Source organism: Bos javanicus, chromosome 21 (assembly GCF_032452875.1).
Source record: "Bos javanicus breed banteng chromosome 21, ARS-OSU_banteng_1.0, whole genome shotgun sequence".
Classification (NCBI taxonomy): Eukaryota; Metazoa; Chordata; class Mammalia; order Artiodactyla; family Bovidae; genus Bos; species Bos javanicus.
The window spans coordinates 23,506,921-23,519,125 of NC_083888.1; the positions used below are offsets into that span (position 1 = coordinate 23,506,921).

Below are 12,205 nucleotides of genomic sequence, written 5' to 3' on the forward strand. Positions count from 1 at the left end.
ATTTCTCTGGGGGCTCAGAGATTTAGCAAAGCAGCTTTTCCAGTGTTCACTTAAAGGCTGCAGTGGGTTCAGGGGGACAAATCTGAAATGCAGATCCTCGGTGAATTCAGAGTTGCTCCTGTCTTCTTTCCTTGTGCTAAGTTGCTTCAGTTGTGTCTGACTCTTTGAGATTCTATGGACTGTAGCCCACCAGGCTCCTCTGTCCATGGAATTCTCCAGTCAAGAATACTGGAGTGGGATGCCATTGCCTTCTCCAGGGGATCTTCCCGACGCAGGGATCGAACCTGGCTCTCCCACATTGGCAGGCGGATTCTTTACTGTCTGAGCCACCAAGAAAGCCCTGAGGAGAGCTAGTGACAGCCATCTAAGTGCATCCCAAGCTACAGCTTGGGAGCACCTGTCTGGTCCTCTGGAGAACAAGGTGCCCAGGATCCCATTCACTCAAAACTCCATAAACCCCAGGACACCAGCTGCTGCTTCTGCTAAGTCGCTTCAGTCGTGTCCGACTTTGTGTGACCCCATAGACGGCAGCCCACCAGGCTCCCCGTCCCTGGGATTCTCCAGGCAATAACACTGGAGTGGGTTGCCATTTGCTTCAACGCATGAAAGTGAAAAGTGAAAGGGAAGTCGCTCAGTCGTGTCCGACTCTTCACGACCCCATGGACTGCAGCCCACCAGGCTCCTCCATCCATGGGATTTTCCAGGCAAGAGTACTGGAGTGGGGTGCCACTGTCTTCTCCCCAGGACACCAGGGCCCACCTCTTTGAGGCCTTTCAGATACAACACCACCAAAAGGAAGAGGGCACTCAGCACAGTAATCCGTCCTGCCTGGATGAAGGCAGCACATCACTTAAGAAATATTAACCTTTCCTAAATCATAATTGAAAAAGACGACATGCACCACAATGTTCATCATAGCACTATTTACAATAGCCAGGTCATGGAAGATGAATGGATAAGGAAGTTGTGGTACATATACACCATGGAATATTGGTGCTGGTTGGTGGTTTAGCCGCTAAGTCGTGTCTGACTCTGGCAACCCTATGGACTGTTACTCAGCCATAAAAAGGGACGCATTTGACTCAGTTCTAATAAGGTGGATGAACCTAGAGCCTGTTATGCAAAGTGAAGTGAGTCAGAAAGAGAAAAACAAATGTCATATATTAACGCATGTATGGGCCACAGTTCATGGGGTTGCAAAGAGTCGGACATGACTGAGTGACTAAGCACAGCACAGCACCGCATACATATGGAATCTAGAAAGATGGTACTACTGAGCCTCCTTGCTGGGCAGCAATGGAGAGGCAGACATAGAGGGGAGAAGAGGGTGGGCGAGTGGAGAGAGCAGCACTGAAACATACATACTTATGTAAAATAGACAGCCAGTGGGAATTTGCTGTGTGACGCAGGGAGTTCAGAGCCGGTGCTCCGTGACAATCTAGAAGGGTGGGATGGGAGTGGCGGTGGGAGGGAGGTTCACGTGGGAGGGGACACACGTATACCTATGGCTGATTCATGTTGCTGCATGGCAGAAACCAACACAATATTGTAAAGCAGATATCCTCCAGTTAGAAACAATTTTTTTTTAAATATTAACCTTTCCAGGGAAGGGAGTTATCACTGCAAGAGAGAAGCCCGGGCAAAATCTCAGATTTGAGGGTATTTTTGCCTTCTTTGGAGAAATATTTGACCAGGAAGCACCGCTTTTTCTATATCAAATTCCATCTCAAAGGCTAAATTCTATTTATTCTGAAGGGTTGAAGGTGTGGTGGTGGTGGCAATTTTAAAATGTTTCAAAGCCTCTGACAACAGCCAAATGAATTCACCTCTCATTGACATTCTCAAAAGTGCAGTTGTTTTAATAAAGGAAAATATATTTGGAAAGGATAGGCTGTAAAATTAAAAGTGTGCATTTTCAATGATCTCATGTGCTTTGCTGGACAGAAAAATTCCCCTAGCTCTGATTTTTCTAGCCGCTCTTAAAAAGAAAGATAAAAGAAGGGGAGTAAACATTCATAACTAGACATCTCATAAGGTCACTTTTTTTTTCTGTTTTGAATTAGGGCACATAAAAAAAGAAACATCTAAATCTGATGTTCAAACAACCTTTCAGTTTGATCCGTTTTTCTCGCCTTAAGAGTACATTTTATAAGTGCCCCAAATCTTTGAGCCTGTTCCTCCCTTTCTTTGCTCCTACCAGGTTTGAAAGGCAAATAACTTCTTCCTCCATCAATGTTCTGTCCAGAATGAACACCATATGGATGCTCTTTTTCAAACTGAATTATTTTTGGTTAGTTCTCTCCTTTGACCTTTAGCCTCCCAATCCTAAAATAACAGTGTACACATTTGAAAAGACTTAAGAGTTTCCATATCTACCATGGGGTGGAAGAAAGTTAATTACCCAAATGAAGCCTTGCAAATGTTACTTAAAATTAGACCTAAGAGGTACAGCGTGCATTTTTGCTTGCACATCACGAAGCAGTTAAGAAAATTTTCACAAAGTGCAAAGTATAGCTTTATTTTCTTTATTATTACTTTTTAATTTATTTATCTGTGCTGGGTTTTCGATGCAGCGCAGGGGATTTTTAGTTGAGGCACGTGGGATCTACTTCCCTGACCAGGGATCAAACTGGGGCACCCTGCATTGAGAGTGCAGAACAACTGGACCACTAGGGAAGTCTTGAAAGTATAATTTTAAATAACTGGTAATTAAAATCTCTATGGCAGTTGCTTTCAAACTTAAGTATGCATCTGAATCACTTGGAGGCCTTGTTAAAACAGCATACTGAGTTCACCTCAGTTTGACAAAGAAAGTCTTAGATGGGGGTCGAGACTTTGCATGTCCCACAAGCTATGACAAACCTAGACAGCATATTAAAAAGCAGAGACATCACTTTGCTGACAAAGGTCCATCTACTCAAAGCTGTGATTTTTCCCCAATCATGTATGGATATGAGAGTTGGATCATAAAGAAGGCTGAGCGCCGAAGAATTGATGCTTTCAACTTGTGGTGTTGGAGAAGACTCTTGAGAGTCCCTCGGACTGTAAGGAGATCAAACCAATCAATACTAAAGGCAATCGACCCTGAATATTCATGGGGAGGACTGATGCTGAAGCTCTAATCCTTTGGCCACATGATGCAAAAAGCGGACTCACTGGAAAAGACCCTGATGCTGGGAAAGATTGAGGGCAGGAGGGGAAGTGAGCAATAGAGGATGAGATGGTTGGATGGGATAACCAATTAGTAAACTCCAGGAGATGGTGAAGGACAGGGACTGTCTTCAGTCATCCTCATGACTCAAGATCAAGTCTCTGGCTCTCCAGCCCTGGGCCAGGATTGGCCAGCTTGGGAGGGTCTTGGTCCCTTCACTTCTGCCCTTGCAGGGAGCCCTTCTGTATGTCCTGCCCCCTTCCTTTCTTGGAGTCCATGGCATGTGACTCTCTCGTGAACTGCAGGGCAGACAGGCCTCCCCACGGCTCATTCCTGAGTTGACAGAAGATGCTGTCTGTGCCACAGGCTCTGTCTGTGGAAGAGGATCAAAGGAAAGTCTCAACTTCCATGGTCCAGTTTGCGTGTTTAGGTTGACATTCATAATCCTCTGTTTTTAGAATCTGATCTAAATGCTTGGCTTTTATTATTTTTATATTTTTCCCCCTAGTTTCAGAAGTCTCAAGTGCTTTTTGCCTTAAAAAGGATTACTTGGATTGCTTCATGAGGACACACCTTCTTATTCTTGGATTTGTCTGTTCAGCTGGAGAGCTCTGGGCCTTAATTGTTGTAAGACAGGTTCAGTTGCTCAGTCGTGTCTGACTCTTTGCGACCACATGGACTGCCGCACGCCAGGCTTCCTTGTCCTTCATCATCTCCTGGAGTTTGCTCAAACTCATGTCCATTGAGTCAGTGATGTCATCCAACCATTTCGAGGGAAGGAATATTTCTTATCCAGTTTTAACGGCATGGGTTAACCTAAGATCTGAAATCAATTATTTCTCTAAACTCACTGGCAATAAATCTGAGCAATATAGGTAATGATTTTTGAACGTTGGACACTGGTAGGTTTACCTAAGTTTGAGGCACAGGATAAAAATATCGTAAATATGAAGACCTTCCTCTTGTCCTCTGTTACAGTGAAGATGAGGCTTCTGTGGATGAGTTCTCTGACCCTGACACTAATCAGACCACAGTCCCTGGAATTCTTTTGTGATGTACTCAGAGCAGGAGGTGCAGCTGCATGAGAAATGGGACCTGGGCCATGCGACGTCTTCCAGGTCCTCTTATCATACAGCACATGTGAGGATCCAATGGGGATCTCTCTCCCTCTGTCCCCTCGCACCCCAACACACACCCCCATACACCTGGGGTCATAACAGATAGATATTTCTCCTCAAGCCAAGTTGTGCTGGGTGGTAAAGAATCCGCCTGCCAACCCAGGAGATGTGGGCTTGATGCCTGGGTCAGGAAGATCCCCTGGAGAAGGAAATGGCAACCCACTCCAGTGTTCCTGCCTGGAAAATCCCATGGACAGAGGAGCCTGCAGGCTTTAGCCCATGGGGTTGCAAAAAGTCAGACAGACACAATGGAGCACACTGAAAAGTCTCACCCACCCAGACTTGCCGCCCTTGCCCACCTGTGCCCTGGGGCTGTCTTAGAAAAGCCAAGAGATTGATGGTGCCTACGTCTGTCCTCTGAGATCTCAGCACCTCAATGCCAAGGACCCTCCAGGAGTGAGGGTCTTGGTGTTGTGGCACCCTCATTGCCCCCCTGTCTATAAATGACTGCCAGAGACTAAGCCCAATGTAAGAATAGCAACACCTCCATCCCACTTTGGGACAGGTTAAATACTTGGTTCAGGCTTCTCAGGCAGCCCAGTGGTAAAGAATTCACCAGCAAATGCAGGAGACACAGGTTCGATCCCTGGGTGGGGAGATCCCCTGGTGGAGGAAATGGCCACCCACTCCAGTATTCTTGCCTGGGAAATGCCATGGACAGAGGAGCCTGGCGGGCTACAGTCCATGGGGTATCACCAGAGTTGTGCATGACTGAGCATCACAGCTTCTAGGTTCACTTTCACTGCATTTCATACGTGCAGGTGAGGGTCTGAGCGTGGCCCAGGGACACGAAGCAGACACACACCTCACTGAGCTGTCATACATGATGGGCACCCCCGGCTGGAGCCCCTTCGTGTTACACAGCACGGCAGATGACGCACGTGACGGACTGGCTGCAGCCTGTGGCCCGCGGTCACCTCCCTGCTCGTTGCTGCCTCCCCAAGCAGGGAGGAGGCGGAGCAGCCATCTATCAAGCTGACGGCCTCCCCCCACACCAGCCCATCTGGCAGGGCCGCAGAGCGCAGTGAGCGCTCCAGCTCTCTTGGGGCTGCGCCTCTTTTCTATTAAATGCAGCATTTGCTGATAAAGTGGAGAGTCTAAGAATACTTTATATGGTACATCTGGCAGTTTGAATGATGTTATTCACAAATGCTATAAATCGATGTGTTAGCTCTTCCTGTGTTATCCAACTTTTTAGATAAACCAGTATGTGGTGGAATTCTCAATTAATTCAGATTATCAGTATCTGTTCAGCTTGGACAGACAGTGAAATATCTAGCTACACTCTCCCCAAAGGCAGGGTCAATCAGACTTGACCAGATTTGCCAGGGCTCTAGTGTTAAGAGTGACCTGGTGTATTAAAACAAAACAAAACAAAAAACCCTAAACAAACAAAAAAACCATTAAAAGCATTTCGAGTCTGGTCTTATAATTTTATGCATTTTGAAAAAGAATCCTTCTTTTAAGTGGCTATAAAAGGTATTAGGGAAACATCAAAAATTATAAAATCTATTTTTGACTGGATTCATTTGTCCCTTATATGGGGATTTCCCTGAATGAGGCAACTGAGGAGATTTAGGGAAGACATTTATATAAAGGCAATAATCTCATCATAAAAGATAATACCCTTCAGTAAGGCTGAGGAAACAGCCAAGAGAATTACAGAAATTTACTTTTTTTTTTTTTTAAAGAAAAAGTTCAGTTCAGTCACTCAGTCATGTCTGACTCTTTGCAACCCCATGGACTGCAGCACGCCAGGACTCCCTGTCCATCACCAAATCCCGGAGTTTACTCAAACTCATGTCCATCGAGTCAGTAATAACATCCAACCATCTCATCCTCTGTTGTCCCCTCTCCTGCCTTCAATCCTTCCCAGCATCAGGGTCTTTTCCAATGAGTCAGTTCTTTCCATCAGGTGGCCAAAGGATTGGAGTTTCAGCTTCAGCATCAGCCTTTCCAATGAATATTCAGGACTGATTTCCTTTAGGATGGACTGGTTGGATCTCCTTGCAGTCCAAGGGACTCTCAAGAGTCTTCTCCAACACCACAGTTCAAAAGCATCAGTTCTTTGGTGCTCAGCTTTCTTTATAGTCCAACTCTCACATCCATACGTGACTACTGGAAAAACCATAGCTTTGACTAGATGAACCTTTGTTGGCAAAGTAATGTCTCTGGTTTTAATATGCTGTCTAGGTTGGTCACAACTTTTCTTCCAAGGAACAAGTGTCTTTTAATTTTATGGCTGCAGTCACCATCTGTAGTGATTTTGGAGCCCCCAAAAAAGTTTGTCAGTTTCCATTGCTTCCCCATCTATTTGTCATGAAGTGATGGGACCAGATGCCATGATCTTAGTTCTCTGAATGTTGAGTTTTAAGCCAACTTTTTCACTCTCCTCTTTCACTTCCATCAAGAGGCTCTTTAGCTCTTCTTCACTTTCTGCCATAAGGGTGGTGTCATCTGCATATCTGAGGTGATTGATATTTCTCCTGGCAATCTTGATTCCAGCTTGTGCTTCATCCAGCCCAGCATTTCTCATGATGTACTCTGCATATAAGTTAAATAAGCAGGGTGACAATATATAGCCTTGTCGTACTCCTTTCCTGATTTGGAACCAGTCTGTTAATTAATTAACATTTATTTAAATATGAGTGATGCAATATATGAAGGAATGTGAAAACAGAAGGTTTAAAGGCCAATAATTGAACATTACATCAAAACATTGTTTGGATGGACAAATAAACCTTAAGATGAATCAGCTGTAAAAGTGACTTGGTTTAACTAATCTAAAGGTAGCTCGCCTTGCAAGTTTGTGGTCTCTTCAAAGGATGTTAAATGCTGTTAACCAAAGATTACATATAAAAATGTTTAAGTGGAGGATGTAGTTGGAAGTGTGACGCTGACAACAGGCAGAGGTGGGCTGCTCAGTGTTGAGGATGCAGCCCCCACAGCAGGGTCTGCACACCCTGCCCTCAGCACTCAGCAGACTGCCCTCATCATAGCCTGAGTCTTACTGCTGGGGGCAGTTACACACAGGGTAGGGAGAAGGAGGGCAACCCACTCCAGGATTCTTGCCTGGAGAATACCACGCACAGAGGAGCCTGGTAAGCTATGGTCCATAGGGTCGCAAAGAGTCGGACACGACTGAAGCACACACAAAGGGAGAAGGGGCCACTGCAATGCTTATAACAACATCTTGCTTTGTAGCAGAATCAATTACAAAAAAATTCTGGAATGCTCTATGTAAAATATTATACGGATCAACTTTATTGAAAGTGAATGCACAGCGATGATGCAGCATAAAGAAATTTTCCCAGTATCAAAGCCTGGGTGACCTTTCCTCATTTATTACAAAGGGAAGGATCAGCCAGCAGGGGTGGTTACTTATTCTTGCTGAGGGTTCTCTGCTTTTCTGCGTGCTCCACAATCTTCTCTTCCACATAGAGACCCTTCCGCTTCCGCACTGCGTTCATGTACTTCCGGGCCTGGTTCTCGGAATCAGCCTTTTCCCCAAAGTGCAGGTACTCCTCCTCGGTGGTTGGTACCCAGAAGGGGTCGCTGGGGATGATCTTGTAAAGGAAGGTGACAAAATGTGCTAGATTAGACAACTATACTTTTATTTCCAATGCTAATTCATACAGTCTTAGCTTAAGAAATGAACGCTAAGCAATGAAGAGGTAAGCTTGCTAGAAATGGTAATAAACAACCATGAACAAATGGAGGCAGATTCAATGAAACCTGTAATATACACATTAGTCTTTACTCTTAGAGCCTTTTTATAGAACACTAAGGAAGTAAGAAAACTATTACTTTTGAACAATATAATAGGAAAGACTCTCCCCTACAGTACGATACCCCTGGGCAGAGGTGTTATTTCATTAATTTAGCCTTTGTCCTCAGCACAGATCAACACATGGGTCTGTTCTTGACTATTCTGAGTTTTTGCTCCAAAATTCAGTGCAGTATGAGGAGGTCAGTATTGCCAACATGCTGACCACATTCTACAAAATAGGCTTTACAAATAAGGACAGTGAGATTCTGACTTTCATATGTCTTGTTCTTTTTTTCTTATTTTCCAACTGGGCAGAAAGAGGTAGTATGTCTCAAGTGGTCTCAAATCCCAATACTCTTCGGTTTAAGACACAGAAATGAAAGAAGAATTTATTTTATAATAATCACTCTTCAATACAACAGTAGGAAATTTCTATGGACTAGGAAGGGAGAGAAGAGAGCCCACAGTGATAAACGGAGGTACAAGCCCTATCCACTTCCCATAGGGAGCCAAGACAGGAAGGGTCATGAGGGCCAGACTCTTACTGCCCACTGAGGATAGACGGGCCCAAAGCCACATACCCCAGGCATGTGGGGACAGAACCCCCCCCCGTCTTCTTGAGAGGTGGAGTAACTGTCTGCCTGGGGCTGTGGCTAGAAGTGACTAGTAGGTCACGAGAGAAAAGCCATCACCTTCTGAAGATGAGGCTCGGCCCGTGCAGAGTCTGTGGTCCTGCACATCTACACTGGGGAAGGCACTGACCTGAGCTGCGGCCCTCAGGAGGGCAGAGGAGGAGAGAAGCCCCACTGCAAGTGACCCTGCCAGTGTGACTCTCTGAGGACAAGAGGAAATCCAGCACCACGAAAGACAGGTGCCAGACTCAACAAAAGGAGAACGAACAGTGAGAGAGAGAGAGAACAGCTAATCTGAAGACAAAGTTCTAGAGAATTCTTGTAAAAATCCCCCAAGAAATAAAGGAGATGGGGGTGGGGAACAGCAGTTATAAAACAGTAGGCAGTTGTGAAAAAGAACTAGACCACACATCACAGTCTCGTAAGTGTGTAAAAGCACAGAACAGTGAGTGCCCTTAGGCTGAAGTACTAGACATGAGGACTAAGGTGTCCTCAAGGTATATGTCCACAGAGCATCAGCAACATCTCCAAGGGTGCCATTAGCAAAGGACTGGCAGGCGGCTGTTATTGTTCAGTCAGTCACTAAGTCGTGTCCAACTCTATGTGACCCCATGGACTGCAGCACGCCAGGCTCCTCTGTCCTCCACTATCTCCCAGAGTTTGCTCAAATTTATGTCCATTTAGTTGATGATGCCATCCAGCCATCTCATCCTCCACTGCCCCCTTCTCCTCCTGCCTTCAATCTTTCTCCACATCAGGGTCTTTTCCAATGAGTGGCCTCTTCACATCAGGTGGCCAGAGTGCTGGAGCTTCAGCATTAGCATCAGTCCTTCCAATGAATACTCAAGGTTGACTTTCTTTTAGGACCAGCAAGTTGCTGGGGTCCTGCCCACTCCAGGTCTCATCTGACAAGGCAGCAGAGCAGTGCGAGGGGTGATGCTGCTGATCTGGAAGTCCCCCACATGTGAGAGGGCGTGGAGTGTCAAGAGGCTGGTAGCAGCCTGGGCGCAGGACAAAGGCAGCTGCAGGTGTGGACTTCCAGAGATCAGTGGCTGTTGGAAAGATTCCTGAGACTGTTTGGTGCCACCATACTGGCTCTAGCAGCTAGATGGGACCAGACCAGGCAAGCTGCTTGCTGGACAAGGCCACTGAGGCTCTAGAGGGCACCGTGCGGGAGCTGAGGTCCCCACCTTCTCCCCACAGAAGGCCCTCTCTTTGTCAGAGAGCGGAAGGGGAAGAAGGTCAGGAAATGGACCATGTACCTGGGTGGTCATCCACAAACACTGTACTTGTAGAAGACTAGTTCTAAGCCAGTCATTAGTGTCTCCCTCTAACTAGTTGGATGATAAATGCATCGTGGAATATAAAGAAGCCACATGTTCTTAGCAGGTCTCAGTGGTAGCAGTGAATACATTTTTGTTGTTCAGTTGCTAAGTCGTGTCCAATTCTTTTCGACCCCATGTACTGTGGCACACCAGGCTCCCCTGTCCTTCACTATCTCCTGGAGTTTGCTCAAATTCATGTCCATTGAGTCGGTGATGCCATCCATCTCATCCTCTGCCACTCCCTTCTCTTCCTGCCCTCAATCTTTTCTAGCAGTAAGTGAGGGGCTGGTTGGGAGACAGCAGACTCAGACTGGCCAGTTTAAGACCAGAGAGTCCTTTTTTCAAGAATGTAGGACCCAGGAGCTTCAGAAGGGTCCGTTTTCCGTCGGCACATATTTCTGAAGTTTGCTCAGTTTGCTTCCCGAGACTCTGGGGCCTCTGTCTGTGTTCATCTCCTGCTGCCCAGGGACTCGCCTGACACAGGCCCAGTTGCCTGCACTTCCTCTGTCCTGCACGGGCAGCTGCTGTCTTCACCTGCACCCCTCCTGTATCTAGGTTCTTGCCTTAACATGTTGAACAAACTGTCAGCAGAGGGGAGATGGAGTACTCTTTGTCAGGAAGAGGCTAGCCTGGTTCAGCCCCATCTGACTGCATTAGGGTCATGATGAATTTTCTTTGTGGGCGATGACAAGGTGACCCCAAAGACAGTACAGGTGATGCTCACAGAAAAGCATCCCCGAGGCAGGAGAGCAGAGCTCGCTATCAGTTTTGAAGAAAAGGTGCTTTCTTCTAACAGGATCACCCAGAATTCATGTGCCTTCGGGGAGGATATTTTTTGCACCTTCAGAATCTAAAGAGCACTTCATCTTCTAACTCACAGGAAGAAGGCACCCAAGTGCTAGTTGTTGCCCTGAGCATTAAAAAACAACAACAACAAAACTAGGAAAAAAAAAAGCTTTGGGAGCTCTATTTCAATACTTTGCCCAACTCTCCCTATGATTATAGCTGGCAGGTGGGAAATACCATGTCCAAATTACATGTCTTCGGTGCTACTGCAATCACTTCTTCCTTACCCTGCACGGCCTTTAGCGCACCCCCGGGGGAATCTCAGTATTAAACAGTGAGACTCGAGGTTATGCTGACATACACGTAGAACAGCACTGACTGGTAATATTTCTTTCTGTGTCCCTTATTAGCTCCTTTTCTTCCTTTTTTTGCAGAAGGGTAAAACATAGAAAGAGAAATTATGAGACTGCTGACTTCAAAGGTTTCCTCGTGGAAAATGCCTGTAATTTTATTTTCTCTATTTTTCTGAAGCACTTTCTCTCAAAAGCTCTTGATTGTAAATTATATGGTGTGGTAGAATACAAATGAAAAACAGTGCCTTGGAGTGAGAAGCCAGATCTTGACAACTGTGTTATTTCTGAACCTAACTATGGCGGGGGGTGGGGGTGGGGGGACTGAGACAGCCAGAAAACATCAGATCAGTGACATTTAAGTGTAATGGATTTTCAAGACTTTCAAAGATTTGAAGCTTTGGGGAATGGGACCATGGCAGGTGGCAAGGGGATGACAGAGGGATGGTACAAAACTGCAACTAACTTTTCTTGACTACACTTCCCCTACAGTTGTTTATTGAAGGATCGATTTGTAATAACAAGCTATAACTAAGCCCCAAACTAGTATTTTTTAAAAATTACTATTAAGTATATAAGATTAACTTTCAACCCCCCACCTCTTTTTTCACATTTTGAGAGAGAACGAAGACTGAAGAAACCATCATGATTTTCGTACCGACAAAAACTGCGTTATTTGGTCAAAATTTGCTGTTTTATATTAACTGTTCCTAAATACCTATTCTCCTCTTTTTCTTTGGTAATGGGTATTTTGGGTGGGCATACAGACGACCGAGGTTCTGGGAAGAGGGGTAGATAGTCACACCTTTTCTATAAAGCCCAAGACAGTAGGTAAAATAGACTGTGGGCCTCATGGTCTCAAGAGTCCCCTTGAAAGCAGCCATGTAAGATATGCAAATTAAGGGGTGTGGTTATACTTTATTTACCAAAACAAGTAATGGGTCAGTGCTGACTCCTGGTGCTAGTGGCAAAGAAACCACCTGCCAAGGCAGGAGACGCAAAAGATGTGGGTTC

At 45.6% G+C, this 12,205-nt stretch overlaps 1 protein-coding gene across 3 annotated transcripts in view; it reads right to left on the reverse strand.

Moving 5' to 3' along the window:
- Positions 1 to 7,570: 7,570 nt before the first annotated feature.
- The window catches only part of EFL1 (elongation factor like GTPase 1), a 110,614-nt gene continuing 105,979 nt past the window's right edge, over positions 7,571 to 12,205 (reverse strand). For all 3 annotated transcript variants that reach the window (XM_061394511.1, XM_061394509.1, XM_061394510.1), the window contains exon 20: positions 7,571 to 7,895. In XM_061394511.1, coding sequence (XP_061250495.1) covers positions 7,707 to 7,895 — 189 coding nt within the window. In that variant the 3' untranslated portion in view covers positions 7,571 to 7,706. The remainder of the gene's footprint in view (positions 7,896 to 12,205) is intronic.